General features: G+C 40.0%; 1 protein-coding gene across 6 annotated transcripts in view; it reads left to right on the forward strand.

The window, feature by feature from the left end:
- The first annotated feature begins 1,603 nt into the window (after positions 1-1,603).
- ythdc2 (YTH domain containing 2) overlaps positions 1,604-25,716 on the forward strand; it is a 46,717-nt gene continuing 22,604 nt past the window's right edge. For 4 of the 6 annotated variants that reach the window (XM_030435965.1, XM_030435968.1, XM_030435969.1 and 1 more), the window contains exons 1-7: positions 1,604-1,702; positions 2,186-2,247; positions 7,324-7,474; positions 9,838-9,928; positions 11,907-12,103; positions 22,190-22,392; positions 24,764-24,930. In XM_030435965.1, coding sequence (XP_030291825.1) covers positions 7,330-7,474; positions 9,838-9,928; positions 11,907-12,103; positions 22,190-22,392; positions 24,764-24,930 — 803 coding nt within the window. In that variant the 5' untranslated portion in view covers positions 1,604-1,702; positions 2,186-2,247; positions 7,324-7,329. Of the gene's footprint in view, positions 1,814-2,185; positions 2,248-7,323; positions 7,475-9,837; positions 9,929-11,906; positions 12,104-22,189; positions 22,393-24,763; positions 24,931-25,716 lie in introns of all 6 variants that reach the window. The other 2 variants (XM_030435966.1, XM_030435967.1) reach the window with 2 other exon arrangements.

The raw sequence follows: 25,716 nt of genomic DNA on the forward strand, positions 1-25,716 counted from the left end.
AGATGCTCTGCCCTCTGCTCCCTCAAAACCCCAGCCTTTGCTTCTTAGGAGGTTTTTCCAACACCCGTTTCTTCCCCTGCACCGGCCTTTAGAGACCCCTTTCCAGTAAACACCCACTTCTTCTAATTGGTCATTTTGGCATATTATCCAATAGACTAAAAGAGGAGTTGACCTGTTTCCCTACTCTTCTCCCCTAACGCATCTGACCTGGCTGCGGTCAACTGTAGGTCTTGTCCCCAAAATGACCCAAAGGGGTTCCCCATCCCTCTACGGGAACATAAACGTTCGGTCATCTCCCACCATTTGGCAGGGGCCAACCTCAGGTTTTCGTACTTTATGATGGCCTGCCGTGTGTTAACCTTTAGCCTTCACCAGTTGAAAAACTACTTTAGGACCCCTGGAGCTGAGAGCCTCACTCTGTCTGCACTCCTTCACTCACATGAGGAGAAACAATTAGTCATCATTCAATCTACACTAAGTAAATTCAAAAATCAGAATGTGTTGCACTCGAGATACCTCAACAGTACAGTTGTTTTATCCCTAACATAATGCTGTTTTCACACACATAAATGTCTTCTCATCTATATCATGTTCTGTTAAATAATTAAGCCTATTTAAACTAACACAGACTTCTACTCAGCCAACAGAAAGAAAGCAGATGCCCGTAAAACGGGTGGTGGCCCAGCACCGCCACCTCTAACGGAGGCAGAGGAGCTGAAAATGATAAAGATGGTAGTAGCCGTTTCAGGGCGAGGCACACTTTTCTGACCGCTCTGCATACAGCTGCCTTGCTCAAGTGCTCTGCATCTCCGACGTTGTATAAAAAACTCCCATTTGCAAAAAAACGCAGCGCAACACACAATATCTGCTGGGATGTGAGAGCATGACTTCGGTTGGTAATGTTGGAAATGTAAGGACGGATTAGGTTGTGTATGTAAATGATGGACTGTGACGTGAAACGGTTCCGCTCAAAAAGATAATTGTCTGGAAATGCAAGAACATCTATGCGCGGTCTGATAATCATCTCCCGACGAATATTTAATTCTCTGCGCAGTAATGCTGCACCTTCATCCACGGGATCATTATCAACAGGACATGCCATGGTAGTGAAAATAGTCGCCACCTAATATAACTTCTAATGTAGGCCTACTGACTGATTTATGCAATGATCCATGAGAATTATACTACGCCAAAACTCGCCTGCTGACTGAATGAATGAGGAAATCAAATACCGTGTGTGGCTGAAAGAGGGCGGAGACAGAGAGAAACTCGAGGTTTGTTTAGAAAAACCTGGTCCCGACCAGGTTAGGTTCAGAGAGTATGTTACCATGGTACCTGACCGAGAGCTTAAGTTACCTCTCTCTGTGAAACAGGCTAGAGTTACCCCTCTTTCTCTGGTTTGAGTTACCTCCCTTTGTGAAACGGAAAACTCAGAGTTTCCCTCATTTCAGGGTTAACAGACCTGCTTTGTGAAACGGACCCCAGATCTAACAGGACGTCAGGTGTGTCTGAGGCTTCCTAGCCGCTTGAGGTCGCTCGTTTTTAAACCGAGGTGCTCGTCTTAAACGAGCCTGCACTAATTTTGACCCATTTGGCTCTCGATAGTTTGAAGGAGTCAGGCCGGAAGTATCGTTACTTCCGTTATTGGCGGCAACACTGCCGGCGGAACGGAAGACGCGCAACATTTCAATGAAGTAGTGAAGTAAGTCCTGGGTGGTCTTTATCTTTAAAAGCAAGTAAGGAACAATACCGAAGCTCATCACCAATAACTGACAGTATTTACATGATTTAGTGTTAAGACAAGGTTGGACAGGTAACGGTGGCTAGCTACTATTCTCTGTCATGATGTGTCTCGGACCCTTTCAGCTAGTGTGTTTCGATACCGACGAAATGAAATACACCACCCACTTGTGGGAAGGCTTATTGGAAGCAAACTCCGCTAACATAACATCACAGCAATGCTCTCGCTACCTGTATGAATAGCTAGCGGCTCGATTTACCAGTTCATTGTATTATCTATTACCCCAGTCTCACAAGTAGATGATACATGAAGTAAATCCTTAGTTATCTTTTTTACTCTAAAGTCAAAGTGTACACTGACAGTCATTCAGACGTGCATCACAATAATGTTTAATGTCACGTTATTGTAAATCCTTAACGGTATCTTCCTCTCTGTTTCACACAGCAGCCGGGCAGCTGTTCTCCGACCCTCTCCTGTTTGAGTCTAGACATAAATCCATACAGTTGGTAAGAATAACAGATATCACATATGATTCTTTGTATATTCTTAAGCAGAAACGCGTAGTAATTGAACTTATAGTACATTGTTGTCATCACAAGTGACGTATTTATGAAAGTACATCTATCTCCTCACTGTGTTTTGCTGTAGCATGGGGCGGGGCTAAAATGTTACTTTGAAATGTCCACATGGCTAATTACCACACTTCTGCAAAGGTCTAGTTTCCCTCATAGCCTTTAAGCCGCTTAGTCGTTGAAGTAAGTGAGAAGGCAGGGGGATCTTCTGCGAACCTTTTGATAATGATAAAAGATTCTAAATGGTTGAATCGCTAAATTCCTTGGTATTGTGGAACATTGGTTGTAACTTCTAAACTATTCTGTTCCTAATGTTTTCTTGCCCCTTTCCTCACTTGTCTGAAATGCCATGCTGGCGTCAAATTCTCAAGAAGCATATATTTACACAAATCAATGTACTTGATGTGGTAATACATTACATATATTGTCATTGTACCTTCATCAATTAAATAGACTGTCACAAAGGTTAGGCAAGAAATCATTTCTGTTTTCCTGATTAATTACTATCAATGTTAAAGAGATTTCTTTGGAATTGGCTTTGTAGATAGGCAGTAATTACAGTATATATTAGTAGAGTGACCCTGCTGACCTTGGAGTTAAGTTGCTGACTGTGGGCCATAATATATCTGGTGCGATCCTGCCAGGTACGTTTGTTTCATGTCTTTCCCCATTACTCTAAATAAGTCACATGACGCACAATTTAAGTGTGCCTGTGTGTGATTTCCAAGTGTTCCCAATGCTCCCATTTGTTGACCTCTCATGAATTCTGGGTCCATTAAAGATGTCTAATAAAGTTAGCATGCTAACCAGCTACCCCTGGCCCATCCTGTCTCCTAATTAGATGACATATTAAAAATGTTACTCGATGAATCTATCAATACTTTTTTGGATCATTTAACTATATATTTTTTATTACTCTATTCATATAAGAGCGAATTTCCCCAAAATAACGTTTTTAAACTTTAATACTAGTGCATTGCCCGTAGGAAGCATGTATTTCTATAGAAAAGTGGGAGGTTAAGTAGCTTTTTCATGGATGGCCAAATGAGGCTGTGTTTGAAGGTGGGACGTCAGGGATATAATTGGCTGTTTTTGACTACTTTTGATTATACCATTATATGTCACCTTAAAAACTATTTACCTTGCCTTACTTGGTGTAATTATTTTTAGCACAACCTCACATGTGTGACTTTACAGTTATTTTTTCATTTTAAGGTACTATATTAACACTATGGACCTAAAATTACAAAATAACATAAAATCAGAGTAGAAAAAGTTAGTTTTTTTACTGTGAAAACCACAAATATGTTTAATGGACCAATTGCATTAGTTATAATTAGGGCCGGGACTCGATTAAAAAAATTAATCGAATTAATCAGAGGCTTTGTAATTAATTAATCGAAATTAATCGCATTTTAATCGCATATAAATATTTGACCTGAGAACAATGAGAAGCAATTTTTTTCACATGGATTTTAGTATACCATTGAATAATGACTGAATACAGAAGCTTAAGCAACAAAAAATTGTTTTTGTTTTTTCAAGACCAACAGACCAGTGCAATTTTTAAATATATTTTTGGCCTTTTATGGCTTTATTGACAGAACAGCTGAAGATATGACAGGAAACAGGGAGAGAGAGAGAGGGGGGGGAGTGACACGCAGCAAACGGACCCAGGCCGGGAGTCGAACCTGTGTCCGGCTGCAGAGCCTCGGCACATGGGACGCGCACTCTAACGTTACCCACTGAGCTAAACGCTGCCCCGACCAGTGCAATTTTTGCCATAAAGTGCAGCAATAGCATGCTCTTATCTACGCTGCCATCCGTCCGCTTTTGATAACAAAATTTCCCATCCACGGGGCCAACCAAAGCAGTCTCATCTGCTTCTTCGTTCATTGTTGTTGTCTGAAGTCATGAACGTTAGTTGGTGCTCCAGTATAATCGGTACCCCTGAAACTCTTCCAGTGAGAAACGTTCCGCGGTGCAAAAATAAGTGCGATTAAAATGCGTTAATTTTTTTAACGCGTTAATTTTTGTGTAATTAATTAATCGTAATTAACGCATTAAAGTCCCGGCCCTAGTTATAATGCAAATATAAATTGTTGTTTGCTAAATTGGTGCATAAGTTTTTGAAATTTACAAAGCTATGTGTAACTATTTACATTTAAATGCAGGCAATGCCTCAGGGCTCCTCAGCTCATTCCTGCCTGTTCCACATTCAGCCGTCTCCTCCTTGGTTTGCCTCACAACACGACTCCACTACTCACTAAACACACTACACCAAACACTACATAACACACTAACTATACACTCCAAACACGCTATATGTCACAAATCTCTCAACTCTCAAAACTCGCTATCTCTGTCGCTGTCTCCAACACATCACTACTGCTTGTCAATCATCCGCCGATGTCCCTCCCACATCTTCCTGTTCCTCAACAACCAAACTTGCTGCTTGGACACTTTCGTGACAAAAGCACATTTTTACTGTTTCTTCCTGCACCAGACATAAAGCAAACGTAACGGCAATGTTCGCGAAAAAGCGTGTTGGACATTATTTACCCTAAATCCGGTTTTGGACGTGCCGGTGCGCCCGCTCCATCAACTCGGTAGGTAACGTTAGGCCGCGTGGGTCGGCTAGCAGCTTGCAGCTAGCTACACACGAACATCCACAGATTCCGATCCCACTTTGTTGACCGTGTGTCTCCGGATCTCCTCAGACCCGAACAGACTCAGTCTGGACTTGTTTAATCTCATTATAATCCACAACAGTCAGTTTAGATGAACAGAACAGAACAGAATGGGAATGAACCGCCGGCAAAATCCCGGTCCAGCTCGCGCCGCTGCAGGTATAAATCCGCTTGTGACGAAAGCACATTTTTACTGTTTCTTCCTGCACCAGACACAAAGCAAACGTAACGGCAATGTTCGCGAAAAGGCGTGTTGGACATTATTTACCCTAAATCCGGTTTTGGACGTGCCAGTGCGTCCGCTCCGTCGACTCGGGCGGTGGGCGCTAGCCGCGCTAGCTACACACAAACATCCACAGATTCCGATCCCACTTTGTTGTCCGCGCGTCTCGGGATCTCCTCAGACCCGAACAGACTTGGACTTGTTTAATCTCATTAATCCACAACAGTCAGTTTAGATGCACAGAACGGAACCAAACCGCCGGCAAAATCCTGGTCCAGCTCGCGCCGCTGCAGGTATAAATCCGCTTGTTTTTTAAGGTATGTCGTGGGCTTGAGCTCTGCAGTGATTGGCTCTAGTGCGCATGTGGCCACGGTGTGCAGTGGTTGGCTCTGGTGCCCACGTGACTGTGGTGGCTCCGGTGGACAATGCTTGCAGAATTTGTAAAGCATTTATGAAATAATTTATTCACGCTATCATTGCAGTCCAAACAAATGCTTATTGCACACCACTGAACCACGCAGCAGCCATGTTGAAAGTCTCAGGTCAGTCTGATCCTGATCCGCAGAGATATTTGAGGAACACACACACACACACACACACACACACACACAGAGACACAGAGATTCCTTGTATTATAGATAGATGATAATATATTATATTTCAGTATTTTATTAAATCATCTTCTATCATCAGCAACAATGATGACAAAGTATAAACTGCAGGGCATTATTCAACAGAAAAAAATAGCTCAGGTTTAACTGGTGTAATCTGTGTAATATATATATATATATATATATATATATATATATATATATATATATATATATATATATATATATATATATATATATATATATATATATATATATATATATATATATATATATGAGGTTTTTTTTTTTTTTTTAATTATATAACATTTGGGTTGGGACCAAATACTTCATTTTGGGGAAAGGACGGCATGTTATTTAGCATGGATAAAGACTATAGAGGGAACACAGCAGACATTTCTGTGTAGCATTAAGTTTCACTTTTTTTATGAATTACATATGTGAGTCAACACAGGTAATGTATTTTACACAATCGATTATTTTGACGCGTTGCAGCAGCCCTACTCCTGATACTATTTTTTGCCTCAAGAGGTGATAATCTGATTGCCCCAGTAGTTTTTGCTGGCCAATATGTGGAGCAGCGAGTAAGTCTAATAACAGAAAATTCAACCGTCACTTTTGAATTTAAATTTCTCTCTTTAAGCAAACCAAGACAAACTTAACTGCCTTGTTAACTCATCCTAAAACGCACTTTATTCGAACTTGTCGAACTAAACTAGAATGGCACATAAATAACATGGCCCAACAGACCCCTCTAATTCAATCCAGTATCAAATCAAATATTTAATCCTGCTAGATACACATTTTTATTTGGAACTGGATCAAATTAGACCCACTCATAAATACCAGCCACCAACTAAATGCGCATTATTTCCTGAAAAAGTAACGATAATGTTGAAAAAGTGACTACAGAGAGCCCTGTAATCTGTGATCCGTTTCTTTATGATCCACACCAAATGCTAAGTGGGTCTTTCCTGGGCAGAAACCCATCCTTCATAAGGCTCTATATTACATCTCGACACAACCGTGGAGGTGGAGCCCGAGCCCCATTCATTCCTATTAAAGATGCTCAGCAGCGTTTTGAAGCCCAAAAAACTCAACCTCCCAGCTTTGAAAATACCTGGATCTTCCGTGTTGTGCAGCTCATAGAGCGTTCATGCTTTACTGTAATGCAGCTTTAAAAACCCGGGAAAAAAAAACCCATGACATATCATGATGTAAAGATATCCAAAATCTAAGAGTATCTATGGTCTATTATGATAGCGATATAAAAATCAATGTATTACCTAGCTCAACATTTAGGCTATATGGACTTGTAAAAAAAGTTCAGTTCAGCGGTTTGTTTAAAAGGCATTTTGATAGTTTCCACCAGTTGACTTGGAGGAAATGTTCACCTGTATGTGTGTTTTGCCTGTACTTGGTGAACAAAATAATTCTTGCTGTCACTGTGGTGAGACATACAGATTTTTGACTCTATTTTTTACAGTGCATCATGTCAAATCCTGGCACAGCTTCACAAAAACAAACCAAGAGCCAGAACACACCACGGCGTTGTTCCAGCTCCACCGGCCTCGATGAAGAAGTCAAGATAGCAGTGAACCTCTCTCTGGAGAGGTTCCGATACAGTGACCAAAAAGGTAACAACGTTTTTATTGTTTTATATCAGAAATTGAAAGCAGAACTTTTCAGTTTGGTTGTCTTTGTAAAGTTAGTTATTATGTTACATGTATGGATGGGGATTGTTACATGGGGATTTAAACAATGCTGATGTCGATACTGATACTGCTTATCAATACCAATACTTCACAATGCTCATATTGATACTGCTCTTATTAATTTTATGCAGCAATGAAGACATGATATGAAAAGATGTATACAAAATTTCAACAGTGTTATTAGGAATTTGTTTTTTGCAGAAATAAGTTATAAGATCTCTTGTCATCTCCCTACAGTTAAAAATATTAACCATAAGCAATATGCAAGGATTAGGGTCTCTGTTTTTCTAAATGTGTAAAAAAAACATTCTAACTGTGACCTGAGTTAAAATCTACAGACTGTCCTCACTTTATGTTCATTTATATAGGTAGAAATGTGGGAAGGAATTTAAACTGCTTCAAGACAATCAAATCGCACAATGCTTCTCAATTATGAACACCCTGCAAATTACACCCACGATTGAAATACATGACTAACTCCAAGGCAAACTCCTAAGACTAAAAAGACTAATATGTGTCTGTTCAACAGATTTCTCTCAAGATGTGAAACTCAGACGATATGCTTCAGACACCAACTCATAAGCTTTCTACACAGCAGCTTTAATTGTTACGTACACTCTGCTTTTAGCTACACTGAGCACAGCATACGCCTCCTGTTCCTTACCTGTCAAAACACACTGCAGTAATAACATACGCTTTGCATCCAGCCAATCTTTATTTTCATGATTCAAAGCGATTACTAAAAGTTGACTAATGTAATGACTTTATAAAACTGGACTAAAATGTTTTGAGTTGTTTAAAACTAGACTTTAACCACAAAGGATAAGAATAACTATAATGTGACTAAAACTAACAAGCATTTTTGTTTAAAGACTATGACTAAATCTAAAATAGCGGCAAAAATTCATATTTAGCATTTCATGCAACCTCCTGATGCTCCACCCCCCACTTCCTAACTCCCTGGCCCGGTCAGCGTAGCGAGCTTGCCTTTAATTACAGCCACCTGAGTGCACAGTAGTCACTCACAGTAACTTCAGTGAGTCCGCGGTTCGCGCAGGTGAAGTCTCATCATCACGATGATCTCACGTGAAAGCCTCTCAAACAGCAGCAGCGTCTCAAAACAGAAGAACGAAACTTACAGCACAGGTGCGAAAGCGAGTGCAGACGGTTTTGACATGATACGTAACTGACTTATGTGGTAGGATTTAGTCCGGTAAAGTTGGAAATATATTCACAGATTCGAACTTCCCGGATCAATAACTCATAAGTGAAACCTTGTTAAAACACAAACGACGGCTCTTTCCTACCGTAGTAAGGTAGACAACGAGCTACAACCGTATGTTAATCAAAACGAGCGTCTGGACATTAACTCTGGTCTGTATGGTCAGCCAGCTGTGAGACGAGGGCGCAGGGACCGTCTACAAAGTGCAACACCGAAAAGAGAAACTACAAAAAATTCAATAACTTCACTATTATTCAGAGTGTAGTGTCACCAAAATCACTCCACACATCAGTGTTCTTCTGCTGGTTATTCTACAATTTTTTGTTTGGAAAAAATTTGCTTTGCCATAATTTTGGGGAATTTCTATTGGGAGAAATATTCAATAACACTAATATTCAGTGTGGTGTCACAAAACTCACCTCACCCTAACCCTACTTAACAAAAACTACTTTCTAATGTAACTTTAACTTGATTTTGGTATTTGGTAAAAATGTTTTAATACATAATCCATGTCTTATTATAAATTAGGATGTTATGGTATCAGTCTGAAAGGTAAATCAACAAATTTTACTCAGTGGCCTTTGTGCCCTGTCATGTGGCCTTGGTGCCCCTGAAAACAAAAGTGAAGGCCAAATGGACTTGCCCCTAAAATGACAAAATTCCCACCCTGACTGCATGCATTCCCACTAGTAAGCTACAGTTACTCTATGTAAGCTGAGTCCAAGTTGTCTCTAAGAGTCTCTAGAGTGTGAAATATTGCACATTGCCTCAGCCTGCAATAAAACGGTGGTCAATTCATGATACTTTCTCATCTCCTAATTTTTATACTTAAAAATACAATGTCAGTGTTGTGTAAGAAGAATCATTAATTAAATATATGAAAGTTATACAAGACAATAATATAGAAGAATTTATGGATTTGACGCTGTGATTGGTGATCGGCAATATCGGGATCGGCAGATACTGCTTTCAGTGATCGGTGATCGGCCCCAAAAATCCTGATCGGTGCATCTCTAGTATGATGGTCCTTATTTTTTTCCTCTTCCTTTCCCTGACTGAACAGAAATGGAATTTCCCTCCTCCTTGTCCAGTACGGAGAGGGCTTTCATTCATCGGATGGCCCAGTCCCTCGGTTACATTTCGAAGAGCAAAGGGTAAGTTCCTCTGCCAAGACCTAGGTTTATTTATATAGCACATTTCAAACAAATAAACACCATAGATGACAAAATGGTGTGCAATACAACACAACACAACACAGTACAATACAATACAATTCAATAAAAAAAAGTTGAGATAAAAACATAGAATGGGGGCTGCACTTCAGAACATAGTAATTTAAGTGTTATTTGGCTTGATATTATGAAAAGATATCAATAGATTTTTGTCCAACTTACTCAGTAACCGAACGGAAAAACAAATCATGGTGAGAGGAAGCACTAAAGGTTGTAATGCCAACATGACAACAACCAGGCCTGCAAAGGCTGCACACCGTCTACGTCCAGGGACTCGACATGACACGGGTGACCTCTGCCCTGCACCTCGGTAGGCCTGTCTGAAATCATGGCCCCTTTGTGAATATTATCAAAGCTGATGTCAGGTTTGTGCTTGAAAATGAAATGCCTGCTATCAAAGTGGAGATACAAGCTGCCAAAACCGAGATTTTTAAAAACGAGGTGGCAGTGATGGGAAATGGAATTGAGCAGATGGATAAGGGACGTTCTGGATACACAGATGATGCTGTGGCTCTACAGCGCACAATCTAACAGCTTTTAACAACAATTAAAACATTGGAGGATAAATGTGAGGACCTAGAGGGAAGATCTAGGACTGAAGCAATGATGGAGGGATGAACCATCCTGTAAAATATAAGCGAATCCTGACACATCTACATCAGTTAAAGACAGATATTGCTATGCTTCAAGAAACGCATCTAAACATAATCTGTCCTCCCGATTACATGACCTCAATGAACATCATCTGATTGTAGGTGGAGATATGAACTGGGTTGGCCCTTAGTCTGGACCGTAGCTCTGATAAGACTTTGCCAATTTCTAAAGCTGCCCTTTGATTTAGATGTTTCTCGATACCTATGGCATAGTTGAATTTTGGCGTACTCTTAGTGCATGTGTTGCTTTGAACCTTAGCAACACTGCTTTCAGCTGGGCTTGTGGTTAAAGCGCTATGAAAGCACTCGTAGAGCTGGAGTTACATCCAGGAAAAAAAAAATGTATGTTGCATGTGCTCCACCCCCTAAAAGACTTTGCCAACACTAGTCCGAACCCAGCCAAAAAATCAAAAGACGACAGTCCAGCAGCGGAGCACCACCCACCTGAGGGTCTCACAACAGGTTGCGACAGTGGCAGCAAAAGCTGGATGTTACCAAATGGTACCTCAGCAGGCTCCAGATGAGGTCACCTCAAACAGCGCACTAAGCACCAGATGAGACACAGAATCGGCAGTCATGTCCTTGAGCTGACTGCACAAATGTTGAACCTCATAACTCTGCGATTACCATCACAAATTCGACATTGTCTGTCTTTTTTTGCAGCTTGTTTGTGTGCATACAGATCACTGACTATTCCAGTTTTTGAAGTAATTAAAAACATTCTGCGCTCTTTGGTGGGTTGTCGTTGTTGAATCTTTATTGGTTGGTGTTACTGCAGATCACATTTTTTAGTCAGTGCTTGTGTTTGGCGACACAACATACATTACATACACACTTTTCCCAATATAAAAAGAAATTCATCTTCCCATTCTGGACGGAAAGAACACTTGTGAAAATAGATTTTTCCATTAAATAACATCTTACATAAATTGATACTTGTTTTAATTTGGGACTATAGGTATTTATCTTTATTTTAATTTGTCTGTTTAATTTATTTTCCTATTTAATTTTCCATTTTATTTATGAATTTATTGTTTACATGATTTTCTTTTCATTTTCCCCCCCCATATGTCTTAATTGTTAGCACTGCAATTATTTATTGTTGTTGTTTTTTTTTTTTAAAGAGCTTTATCAGATGACCAAAATTAATATAATATTAAGATATTAGACTTTTGGACCATTTATTGCAAAATGTTTTCAAAATCAGTTCATGAGCATGAAAGACATTTCTCCTTTTATCCTTTCAGGAAAGGACCAACTCGCTTCCTCACCCTCAGGAAGAAGGATGGATCAGAAAAACCTCGGCCTGCAATGCCCCTCACTGTCTTCCACAATTCATTATATTTCATCCGCAGCCTGCTACAGAGGTTTCCTGTCAGCAATAGGGAACGCATAGACCTACAGCCCAACAATAAGAGTGGCAAGTCTATGGCTCCAGAGCCTGGTGAGTCTTAAGTTAGGACTGTGCAGCGATTTACACATTTTAACTGTGATAAGTACTAGGGATGTCCCAATCCGATCTGTACCCAAGCCCGATTTTTTGATTATTAGTATTATTTATTTATTTTTTTACGTTAGAGCAAAATTTGTGGCAGAAGGTAGACGCGCGCGTAACATCATTCTTGCAAACCTGTTGATAAAATGTCTGCAGTGTGGAAATAACTTAAATTAGAAAGCGAAAGCAGTCCAATGGTGACATGCAATATGACCATTTCGCGGAGCTGCATTTAATACTACTCATTTGATGCGGCATATAAAAACAAACACCTAAAGAATACAGTGAGTTCTCTCGAGAGTACATGCAAAGACGCCGAAGCAGCAAACACTTGTGGATACTTTTAAAAGGAAAGAGCATTTAACCTTGAGACAGCGACATGGACAAAAATATTACAGAGAAGGTAATTGAATTAATTGCTCTGGATAACCAGCTCATCTCCGTGGTGGAGGATCAGGGTTTTCTTCGTCACCTTTCGACTTACAACGTGCCGGTATGTGGGTCTCATACAGCAGAGCATGTAAAACAGGCAATCAAGGAGATGCTGAACGCATGTGAAATAGATAAGCAACGGGTTCTCGTCATTTTACGTGACAACGTAGAAATGCAAACAAAGCAATGGATGATAAGAAGGTACCAAGTGTGGGCTGCGTCTCACACACTTCAGCTGCTGTACACGAGGGTCTGCTGTCACAGTGCAGCATCACACACTCACCTGCTAACACAAGGACGGTGGAGGCCAAAGTTGCAACAGCACATGCAGAATAAGAAAGAGCCGTATGAAAGTATACTTTGTTTCGACAAAACAAAAAAACTATTAAGAACAGCTTGGATGCAGGTTATTTTTTTCTTAATGTAGCTGTATTATCCAGGAAAATATTAGTTAATGCTAAGTATCAGATCAGGACTCAGTATTGGCATTTACTAAACATAAAAAGGAGTAAGATCGGGATCGGGGTAAAAAAAAACCTGATTGGGACATCACTAGTGATAAGACAATGAACAAGATACAAGCTTAATTCTCGTATTACTTGAATACAAGGATTGCACTACTAAATGCATGTTTTAGTCCCTTTATGTTACACACAAAACAAAAGCTATATAAATGGATTATTGGATAATGTGAGCATGGGTGGAAGTTTTTTCACTCCAGGGCTAAACCTCTTAATTTTCAATAACAGGCAAACAAGACACAGGATCTTGGCTGGGGTCTTAAGGAGTAGTAGTATTAATATTCACAGACCAAAAGCCCTGCACTGCTTAGTGTTGTTTAAAGTTGACTGTTCTGCTCACTGTCACACACACCAGTCCCTCTATTTCAGTCTCACACTTGAGTTATTTCTCAGACTGACTTTCTACAAATTTTAGTTTTAAAACGATCTTAGAAATACATTTATAAAAAAATCCCTTGTTGCTTAGGCCATGTGCTGAGTCATCTTAGTTCCCATGGGGTATGCAAGAATATGACTGGAATCCTCCTGACAGAGGTATTTCCTGGCTGGGTATGACCCATTCAAGATGGCACATACAGAGCCTCTGCTACAGGTTGTGATGTACATGGCAAACATCAGGAGTGCTGCATGGAAATATTTCACAATTGAAGCAAATGAACAAGGAAAGGCAAATGATTTTGCCAAGCCATGTATGGATGCTTCAGAGTAGTGATAAGGAACAAGCCAATCTCTATAAAGAATTTCCAAAGCTTGGTGAAAGCTCACATCTCAATATCACTGAAGCTTTAAACAAGATGGCCCATTTGTTGAGTGTGTTGTTCTATTTATGTTGACTAGTGCAGTGCCCGTAAGAAAAGTGTATTCCTATTAAAAAGTGGGAGGTTAAGGAGCTTTTTCATGGATGGCCAAATGAGGCTGTGTTTGAAGGTGGGACGTCAGGGATATTTAGGTTTGTTGTGAAATCCGATATTCCAGGGTATAATTGGCTGTTTTTGACTATTTAGGGTCCGGGCAGCTAAGCTGCCAGGACACTATTGTATTCCTAGGAATTCTTTCTTTCTTTCTTTCTTTCTTCGAGGAAGTCATACTTCCCAAGGGCGAAAACTCACCAAACTTTACAGAAATGTCCGGCCCCATGCCAGATTGACTTAATTCCAAGGACATGTCAATATTCCTCCTGGGGGGGGGAGGAGGAATATTTTAAATTTAAAAAATTTAAAAATACCTACAAAATCAACAGTACATGCTGCAGTTTTGAAACTTTCACCAAACTGTAGCCCCAATACTGCTGAAACTTTAGTCCACTTAAACTCATAAAAAATTATGAAGTCAATCACTCAGTTTTTTTCAAAACCTGTAAAACTTATAAAACCTATCTCCTCCCACAATTTTTGCTCAATTGTCACCAAACTTGTCAGAGAGCATCTTCAGACCGCCCTCCACAAAACTTGTTTCTCTGATTTTTGATTTATCAAAAATTAAGCCTACAGTGCATCAAAATGTTTGACCGTAAACAGTACTGTAAACATATACTATCAAATTCTTGCTAAATACATTTTCAATCTTCCTGAAAAAAATTGAGAATATTTTGGAGTCATGTTGAAGAAGTCTGGCAAATATCAGAATTTTATCTCAAAAACTGAATTTTTGAGAACATTTTGAATTCTGCTCTCATGTGAATAATTGCAGTCAATGCAAGCAGCATTTTTAAACATTAGTTATTCACTTATGGAGCAAATTAATCATTTTCAAAAACAAATTACCAACATCTCCATGCTCGAATATGTGTATTTTCAGATTTTTGTCTTGATAACTGAATTTTTTACAGTGGTTTCAAATCTGCCTGCACAACAGTGAATGGCTTAATCTATTTGTCAAGCCACTGTCATAATGTCACTTGCCAATTAGCTCAGAGCGATAGATGACAGTCTTTGGTTCCAGAAGTTGTGAGTTCAAGCCTCAAGTCATCCAAAGTGAACATTGTTGTCAACTGTCTTGTCTTCCTATTCTCCTGTTTGTTGCTCAGAATTGCCTAATTTTGCCAAAAAATAGCCCGGACCAGACCCATCGCTGCGCAGCAGCTATAATTTTGATTTTGCCATTATATTTCATCTTAAAATCTATTTACTTGGTGTCATTATTTTCAGCACAACCTCACATGTGTGACTGTACAGTTATTTTTTTTATTTTGACATACTGTATTAACACAATGGATCTGTTCACAAAAAAAAAAACATGAAATCCGAGTAGAAACAGTTAGATTTTTTTTACTGTGAAAACCACAAATATGTTTAACAAACCATTTTTTATTTTTTATTTTTTTAATGCAAATATAAATTGTTGTTTATCTAAATTTGTGCATACATTTAAAAAATTTACAAAGTTATATGTAACTATTTACATTTAAATGCAGGCAATGCTCAGGTCTGCCTGTGCTCCTTCCAGCTGAATAAATAGCTGGACTGCCTGCTCCACATTCAGCTTCTCCTCATTATTCTGACTCATTAAACAAAAAAACGACTCCACTACTCACTAAACACACTACACCAAACACTACATAACACACTAACTACACACTCCAAACACGCTAAATGTCACAAATCTCTCAACTCTCACACACACCGACCGTCGTTGCATATCAATCATCCGCCTAGGTCCCTCCCACAACTTCCTGTTCCTCAACAACCAAACTTGCCGCTTGGACACTTTCGTGACAAAAGCCCGTTTTTACCATTTCTTCCTGCACCAGACACAAAGCAAACGTGACGGCAATGTTCGCGAAAAAGCGTGGCGGACATTATTTACCCTAGGTCCGGTTTTGGACGTGCCGATGCTTCCGGTCCGTCGCCTCGGGAGGTGGGCCGTGTAGCTAGCGGCTAGCAGCTAGCTGCTAGCTAGCGGCTAGCTACACACGAACATCCACAGATTCCGATTCCACTTTGTTGTCCACGCGTCTCCAGATCTCCTCAGACCCGAACAGACTCGGTCCGGACTCGTTTAATCTCATTAATCCACAACAGTCAGTTTAGATGCACAGAACAGAACAGAACGGGACCGAACCGCCGGCAAAATCCCGGTCCAGCCCGCGCCGCTGCAGGTATAAATGTGTTTGTTTCTTAAGATGGGGGGTCGCGTGGGCTCTGCAGTGATTGGCTCTGGTGCGCGCGTGGCCACGGTGTGCAGTGATTGGCTCTGGTGCGCACGTGACTGTAGTGGCTCCGGTGGACAATGCTCGTGGAATTTGTAAAGCATTTATGAAATAATTTATTAACGGTATCATTGCAGTCCAAACAAATGCGAAATAGCACACCCTTGAACCACGCAGCAGCCATGTTGAAAGTCTCAGGTCAGTCTGATCCTGATCCGCAGAGATATTTGAGGAACATACACACACAGACAGACAGACAGAGATTCCTTGTATTTATAGATAGATGAAGGATCTCATTCATCCAGGTGATGGTGATTCTAAGTGCTGTATAATAGGCAACTGGATTTGTTTCTTGAAGATGTTTCACCTCTCACCCAAGAGGCTTCTTCAGTTCTAACTAAAAACTCTGTGTGGGGGTGTCCTTAACCCTTGTGCCCTCCTTAAAAAAAACTTCCTCTAACCTTCGTGGCAAAAATGTACACGCACAAAATCTGGCATAAAATCCTCATACATCAATATTTTTTTCTGCCTTTTTTTTTGCTTGAATCCCTTAATCAACTTGTTCCTTGACCAAAATGATCAAGAATTTAATAATTTTCAGAATGTTAACCCTTTAAATGCCAATTATATTATAATTATCTATAAAAACCCCATATTTTCCATATAATAAGTAGTAGGCTGATGGGGCTTTGGTGGTGATTAGAGTCTTGGATATGTCAAAGATTACCAACAAAATTGATTTGATTGCATTAGTATATTTTATGTAGTAACAGATACTCCCTCTAACCACCTTCGTGGCCAAAAATGCCCCATTGACTTCCATTAAAACTACATCTTTTAATCTCACTGCCATTACAGTATAAAACCATGCATTCTGTAATGTCAGCATGCCATTTTGAAGAAAAGTAGTGATATTTGACCTTTTTGATATATTTTCACCAGATTCAACCATTTTCCCATTGTAGGCCGATGCATGAAATTCTTGTATTTTTGCCAGTTATATTATAGAGCCGGGTGACTACCAGGGCCCTGTGTGTGTGTGTGTGTGTGTGTGTGTGTGTGTGTGTGTGTGTGTGAAATGTTTTTAAATCAACATCTGATTCATCAGTGTGAACTCTTATTGTGCAAACTGCAACAACTTTGGAAAGAGCAGAAAACAAAATAGAACATATGAAATATGAACAAAATATGAAATATAAACAGAAATATCCATGCATTGAATATACGATGTGTGTGTGTGTGTGTGTTTGAGAGAAACAGATACATGGATTGTGTGTGTGTGTGTGTGTGTGTGTGTGTGTGAGTGCTTGTGTGTGTGTGTAATCTGAGGGTTAAATAAAATACAAGTTTACAGCTGCTGTTGATATATCAAAGTTATTGTTTCTTATTCTTCTTCTGGACAGAAAGGAGGTTTCAGAGTGTGTGTGTGTGTGTGTGTGTGTGTGTGTGTGTGTGTGTGTGTGTGTGTGTGTGTGTGGTCCTGCAGCATGTGACCTAGTGTTCCCTACAAATGCACACTTGGTGGTGGAAGACCTCTTTTTCATGCCTCTGCACAACCAGCACACACCTCTCCTTCTAGTGGAGCCGGTCAATGGTGCTGTCAGGATAAGAAGTCTCATGTATGCCTCAATCTCCACATCACTCCATCCTGACACTGAACGCCTCCTGTATAAGTTTGTCATTTGCAAAATGAGCCGGATCAGGTCAGGAGTGAAGAAAAGGTCAAAAGATGATGCTACATCATGGATTCTTGATATTGCATATTTTGTGGGCCCTGGCATCATGCCGCTGGGTGCCTACATGTAGCACAGAGTCTCAGCATGAGATGGAGACCACACTTGCCCGTCCACTGACTTTTAGGATGGACAGGATCCTCAGTGCCCGCTTCACTCTCAGAGGGTGGGTCAGAGGCACTTACAGACGTGGAAGACTCCAGTGAGCCTTCTGTGTCAGACTCCCCCTCGAAGATCGTGGTTTCCCCTGATGAACCCTGCAGCTCGCTGTCAGATAAAGGCTGCATGACCATTTCTAATGCCTCTTCTCTTCTGAAATGCCTTTTCATTTTTGCACCCTCTCTGCTCACTAATGAAATGACCCCTCAGACAAGTTGCATGTTTATCTTTGGCTGTGAAAGCAGCCAGGTGCATAAACACACTAACAGTTGTTTTTGCTTTGTTTTTGAGTACAGCAAAGGCATGTTTTCACTCAAGCACCTTTTCAAAGACACATGAAACACATTCCTGAAAAGATTACCTTTTTTCATCCCTGAAATGATCAGTGCATGCTTACAGATTCACACACACACACACACACACACACACACACACACACACACACACACTTACACACTCACTCTCTCTCTCTCTCTCTCTCTCACACTCTCACTCTCACTCTCACTCTCTCTCACACACACACATGCACTCACAGACAGACACACACACACACACACACACACACACACACACACACACACACACACACAGGGCCCTGGTAGTCACCCGGCTCCATAATATAACTGGCAAAAATACAAGAATTTCATGCATCGGCCTACAATGGGAAAATGGTTGAATCTGGTGAAATACATCAAAAATGTCAAATATCACTACTTTTCTTCAAAACGGCATGCTGACATTATAGAATGCATGGTTTTATACTGTAATTGCAGTGAGATTAAAAAATGTGGTTTTAATGGAAGTCAATGGGGCATTTTTGGCCACGAAGATGGTTAGAGGGAGTATCTGTTACTACATAAAATATACTAATGCAATCCAGTCAATTATGTTGGTAATCTTTGCTATATCCAAGACTCTAATCACCACCAAAGCCCCATCAGCCTACTACTTATTATATGGAAAATAATACATTTTTTGTGTTTTTTTAAAAATAAATAATTAGTAATTCAAATAATAAAACTGGCATTTAAAGGGTTAAAATCCTGAAAATTATTGAATATTTGATCATTTTGATCAGGGAACAAGTTGATTAAGGGATTCAAGCAAAAAAAAAGGCAGAAAAAAATATTGATGTATGAGGATTTTATGGCAGATTTTGTGCGTTTACATTTTTGCCACGAAGGTTGTTAGAGGGTGCAAAATGCATTACAGGAAAATAAAAGACATGTAAGAGTAAAAGACACTGGATTTCAAAAATTTGACTAAAAAGAAGAGTTCCTGCAAAAATCCATGCCACAAGCTGTAACACAGCCAAAATTATCGCTAAATCAAAAAAAAAAGTTGAGAAAAATGTACAAAAATGTCGAGGAGGGCACAAGGGTTAAAGAGTTGTTGGGGCCACTTGTGGATTGCTGACCCAACCAGCCTTCGTGTGGGTTTCTGTATGTACATTAATTCACTCAGTACTTGGCTGAGGCTCCTTTTGCACAAATTACTGCATCAGTACAGCATGGCATGGAGGCAATCAGCCTATCTCACCGCTGAGGTGTTATGGAAGCCCAGGTTACTCTGTTAGCAGCTTTCAGCATGTCTGTATTGTCAGGGCTGTGAGTTGGCTGGCCAGGCAAGCACTGGCAAAGGTTTGAATTATTTCACTTTATGTGTAATGAATTTAGAATATATGAAGTTTTCACTTTTTGAATTTGATTACAGAAAAATGAACTTTTTCATGGTATTCAAATGTATTTAGATGCACCTGTATTTCATAGAAGTTTTCATTTCCAATAATTTCTACAACTCTCATTTTTTGTCCAATAGAATGAGTGGATCACATACTACTTTGTCACAAAAACATTCAACTAAATTTGTTGGCTTCCTGGTACAGACTTGTTTCTTCAGTACAGTCCTCAAGTTCTTGATGGGCTTCAAGTCAGGACTTTGGGAAGGCCAAAACCTCAATTATAGCCTGATTTAGACATTACTTTACCAGTTGATGTGTGTTTGGGATCATTGTCCTGTTGAAACACCCATCTACACCCAAAAGCCAGTCTTCTGGCTGATGATTTTAGGCTCTCCTGAAGAATTTGAAGAAAATCCTCCTTCTTCATTATTGCATTTACTTTGTGTAGATCACCAGATCCACTGGCAGAAAAACAGCCCCACAGCATAATACTACCATCGCCACCACCATGCTAGACAGTAGTTATTGTGTAGTTATCTTTGGGTTGAAGGCCTCATCTTCTCTCCTCAAAACAGCATCTGGAGCAAGGGCTTCTTTCTTGCACAGCAGCCTCTCAGCCAATGGCGACACAAAACGCTCTTGACTGTGTTCACTGACATTTGTCTTTTAGTAGCTTCTAATTCTGGTGTATTTTGGTTGGTTCTTGACCACCAGTTTTCCCTCAGCAGCAAGTGATAGTCTCAGTCTTCTTACTGATCATGGCAGTGACACAACTGTGCCATGCACTTCATACTTACAAAAAATTGTTTGCACAGTTGATCTTTGGACCTGTAATTGCTTTGAAATCGCTCCAAGTGACTTTTCTGACATTTGTGCAAATCAATAATGTGCTTGTTTAGGTCAATGCTGAGCTCCTTAGACTTTCCCATTGTAGTGTTTGTGGCTAAGTCTAATGGGTTTATCAAACCAGCCCTATTAAGATGAGGCCAGAAAAAAAATCTTCTGTTATAAATTATAATCAGTCAGAAGGAGTTAAGAGGCCATGCTACAAAGCAAATTTGATGACACGACCTTTCTATAATCACCTTAATTTATCGTTCCAGTTATGTATGTATATTTTTAATCCTGCAGATTTGGTCACATTTTCAGAAGGCCTATAATAAGTTAATTATCCAACCAAACTTCATGAATGTTTGTAGTAGTACGTGATCCGTTCATTCCATCACAGAAAAATTAGAGCTGTAAAACTCATTGGAACTGCTCTTCACTAGTGGATGTAAACTTTTGAACATAACTGTATATGCTGCTGTGCTTAACACAATACACAAGCATTGTTACTTTTAGATTTGAATTAAAATCAAATTTATCACCCCTTCAATGTTGTGTCAAGAAAAGGTATTGTATTGAAGTTAGAAATTCAAATATTCTGACACCAGTACATTGGACATTCTCTTAAACGTGTTTTAAAATGTCAGTAATCAACTCAGTTAGCTGATTGGCACCTTTGCTCATGTTTACTCTAGGCAGGATTGTTCTCACATCCACTTTGTGGTTACTGACAGTGGTCAGTCCTCTGGATGTAGAGTAGACTACAGCTGAGTCCTTGTTGAGGAGATCAATGCAAGCATGACATATTTAGCTCATCTGGCAGCGTGCCTACGAACATGATGGGTGTGCTCCTGCTTTTGCAGCCTGTGATGGTCTGGATACTCTTCCCCAAGTCTTTGGTATTGTTAATGTTCAGGTCTTGCTCCACTCTTTGCTGATGTCTCCATGATACCTTGATGCCAGTCATCAGTTTCACTCCAGCGGTGTTGCACGCTTCCTTGTCACCTGACTGAAATGCAGCTTTTTTTTTACTTAGGATAGAGCTCACCCTTATCCATTCATATTTTCCTTTCTTGTTGTTGTCCTTGTGATCACAACATACACATGTGCTGATGTAAAAATGGCAAAACTAATGTAATTGTGACGTAATCAATCTGGTTTGCCTCTATACTCCCAACTTCTAAAAAAATATTCCTGACTCCATGTTTTATGAGCTTCATTATAAAACAATAATAGAAAGGTTATGTTGGTTGGTTGTTGGTTGTCAAAGTCATCGCACAATATCTCTGTCACTGACTTATATAAATAACACAAACTTGTTATACAATATGAGCTGCACATCCAGGGGCTAATCCAACTGAGTTATGTTCCCTACATTTTAACACATAGAGCTATTATTTGGTTTGAACAGAAGAAAGTTGCTGGAATACCTGATGTATTTTCCCCAGAAAGTAACCACACTAGGCTTCTACTTTGCAAGTAGGAAAACAATAATAATAATAATCAAGTAATAATCTTCATTTTTTTCCTCAGACAACAGTTGTGACAGGAATAGGACAAGTGGGCGCTTAAACAACGGCATACCCATGGTACCTCGGAGGAGGAGTCCATCAGAACTGGACAGCTTTCGACGCTCCCTGCCTGTACATGAACGCCAGGGGGAAATTGTCCAGCTCATCAGAGAAAACAGGGTGGTGCTGGTGGTGGGAGAGACTGGCTCTGGAAAAACTACCCAGGTGGTTCTGCCAGACAGTTACACGGTCCAACAGATATTGAATCATAGATTGTGACTGAAATTTGTACAGACTTTCATGGTCCCCAGGGATTAAACTCTTCCCAGGATGTTTTCCAGCCACACTGCTGATGCTCTTACTTTTTATTATGCACCACTGGAAAATATTTGTGCATCTGCTGACATGAGAAAAGCTTTTGATACACAGTTGTATGCAGTTGTAAATATTGAATTCCATTCCATTGATACGGACACTGCAGATCAATAGAGAATAAATTGCTATTGGACATACCAATTTAAACTCAAGAATGAAGAACTCACGCAACACAAACACTGATGCATGGAAAAGAGGCTCTTGACTGTGCACACATACTGGGTTTAAACGGAATGAATAGACATGGAAACAGAAGACTTTCAAATGTTAGTTTAGTATTTGAATGTCAACATTGGGAATGAAGCTATTAACTGTTCGGTACAGCCCTGAGTACAGCAAATACACACCAAAAGGAAATCCTGAGACCTAAATCAATTTTAAATGGGAAATGCATATTAGGAATTGAGAAACAATTGAGAAATTTCAATATTCTGGGAATATGGGCATTGCTAGTGTACAGATCAGATGTTGGCAAACCAAAGCAGCCTCCTTATCTTAATGTCACAATCAGTTCTGCTGCCAAACAGAGAAACAAACTACAGCAGTTTCAGGTTTATTTAGCTGTTGCAATTGTCTCCCTTAATACCATATAGGAAGAAATTGGAGGAAATTATTGATGTCTCCAATTAGGGCTGCACGAAAAATCGTTAAAAAATCGCGATCTCGATTCACACATACAGGTGATCTCATTTCCACACATAGCGAGTCTGAAGCATTTTATATCTCGAGCTGAATCACAAACAAATGCTCCTATTTTCCTCCCGGATTTTTTGAAGCGCACTCAAACGCAGCACTTGATTCAGTGGAGGAAGCCCGCCTTCAGTTGAGTGTTTGGAAGGAGTGAGAGTGAGAAGCCGTTTTTAGACAGGGCAGCAAGCCGCCAATCTGCCCGTCCTTTTGGCGGCTAGGTCCGCAGTTTTAGACAGAGGGCGGCAAATTGAGGGTCTGTTTTGCTCCGCCGATTTGCCGCCTCGCCTGCTAGATGGGCAACTGGACAGCCGCTGAGATCCGGGAGATGCTAGCCTCTCCTGGATCTCCAGCTTGTTGTTGTAGCGCAAGCTAGGAACGGTCGCTACTTTCAAATTAAAAGCCCCCCGCTAAGAACCCAGTTCTAAACTCCAATGGGGTGCAATGTAAAGCTCTTATTTTGAAGACAAATTCGTTGTCAACTGTTCACAGCCCAACTTTGAGCTTCACGTCACGTCACATGGCTTTCGGGAAAGGAGAAATATTATGCCTCTGTTTTAGAAAGCCGACCACAGCAGCTATCACATATCACCTAGCCAAGGATACGGCCCCAATAAACACTGTACAACATGAGGGATTAAAGGATGCCCTCTCATCTTGGAGACTTTTTTTTTTTTTGCTCATCCAATGATAGAACTTCAACAAAACAAAACAAAACATTGCTCTGCATACTACAATGTTTTTTTTTTTTTTTGTTCAAGTTCATCAGTGCAATAAACATTTTGTGAAAAAAATCGTGCCAGAGAATCGTGATCTCAATTCTAAGCCAAAAAATTGTGATTCACATTTTTTTCCAGAATCGTGCAGCCCTATCTCTAATATAAGATTTTGAAAGCAAATTGATGTTATGTTATGTGAGGTCACTGCTTTGTGTATGAGATACCATGGTGTGGAATTCAATGTTTTCGAATAATAGAATTTAGTGCTCATAATTCATATTTCATCCTTTTGATTTACAAGTTCTATCCCTCTGACTCTGCAGTTGGCAAATTAAGACTTTCTGAAAAAGGTTTTATGAAGAGGAAAGGCCTACCTTTAAGCTGCCCCATGTCAACTTTACATCTTCATTGAACTTCATTGTAGTAGGAATGGAGCAGAACTAACTTCAATTCGAAAATTTTATGACCAAATACCTGTCTGACATTCCTATCAGCCTTATCTGTACTTTGTGTTAAGTGCTGCTGCTTGTTTTGTCTCTCTTAGTGTTGTTTAGTTTTTTAATGTTAGGCTACCAGCATACCTTGGTTTATTACAAGTATTATCATTTCACTGATTTGACCATTTTCTATAGAAATATTGTATTATTGAAACCGAAACACAATCGCAAGATTTTGGAAAAGTGCAGAGATTTGATTGGCATTTCTTTCAGTGTTTACAAAATATAGCATTTTTTTGAGAGGGACTAAATGGTGTGATATTTACAGAGCCTCAGCATGAAGGCTGTAAAGGTAATTAATTGTTTTGCATTGTCCAGATCCCACAGTTCCTGTTGGATGAGTGCAGTAGGAACGATGAGCCCTGCAGAATCTTCTGCACTCAGCCCAGACGTCTGGCTGCCATTGCTGTGGCTGAAAGAGTGGCAGCTGAGAGAGGAGAGAGTGTGGGCCAGACTGTTGGCTATCACATCAGACTAGAGAGCAGGTAGATTAGACCAGAGTGTCTAAAGGCCATAATTACTAAGAAAATCTGGGCACATAGTATGCCACATTTGGAAGATTCTGAGAATTTTGATTCAACAGAAGTTTAGAAATGTCTGATTTGTGCAATTGAAGTTCAAATTTAAATAATCCCTATAGACCGTAGTGGTGGAAAAAGTATTGTAGAATAAGGATATGAAACTGAATTTTGAAACCCATCCATTCGTCTGTCTGTTCTTCTTGGGTGGTGGTTCCTCTTTTGAAAAAGGGGCACCACAGGGTATGCTCAAATTATCGAGTCTATTATCAAGTCTTTTCACACTACTCAGCCCACCTGGGAAAGTTTATTCCAGGATGCTGTAATGGAGGCTCTGGCCAAATAGTGAACCGCAAATGTTGAATGCATACTGGTTATGGAGTCGTAGACGAGTACTTTACCCCCTTGCAGACCTGCTGTAGGGGTCATGGGATTTTACTCATTCAGTCTACAGATCCTCCAGCCATGGTGAGAAGAGCAATTCCACCTGAAGAGTTAATAATGGGTATATCCTAGACTCAATTCAGTTATTAAAACAAATTGTTTGAGTTTAAGCAGCACATACCGTAATGCATGTCAGCTTTCGTTTCTGTAGCTATAGATACTTCTGCAAAATCCACGTCTATTGCGTGACATTTTGAATTGATGACTGGACGTGAGGATGGGAATGAAAGGAAGGAGGGAATTGTCAGTTTAGGCTGTCTGCTGTCATAACTCCTTATGAAAAAATATTCCATTTCTAACATCTGTGAG

Source organism: Sparus aurata, chromosome 12, assembly GCF_900880675.1.
Source record: "Sparus aurata chromosome 12, fSpaAur1.1, whole genome shotgun sequence".
Taxonomy (NCBI): domain Eukaryota; kingdom Metazoa; phylum Chordata; class Actinopteri; order Spariformes; family Sparidae; genus Sparus; species Sparus aurata.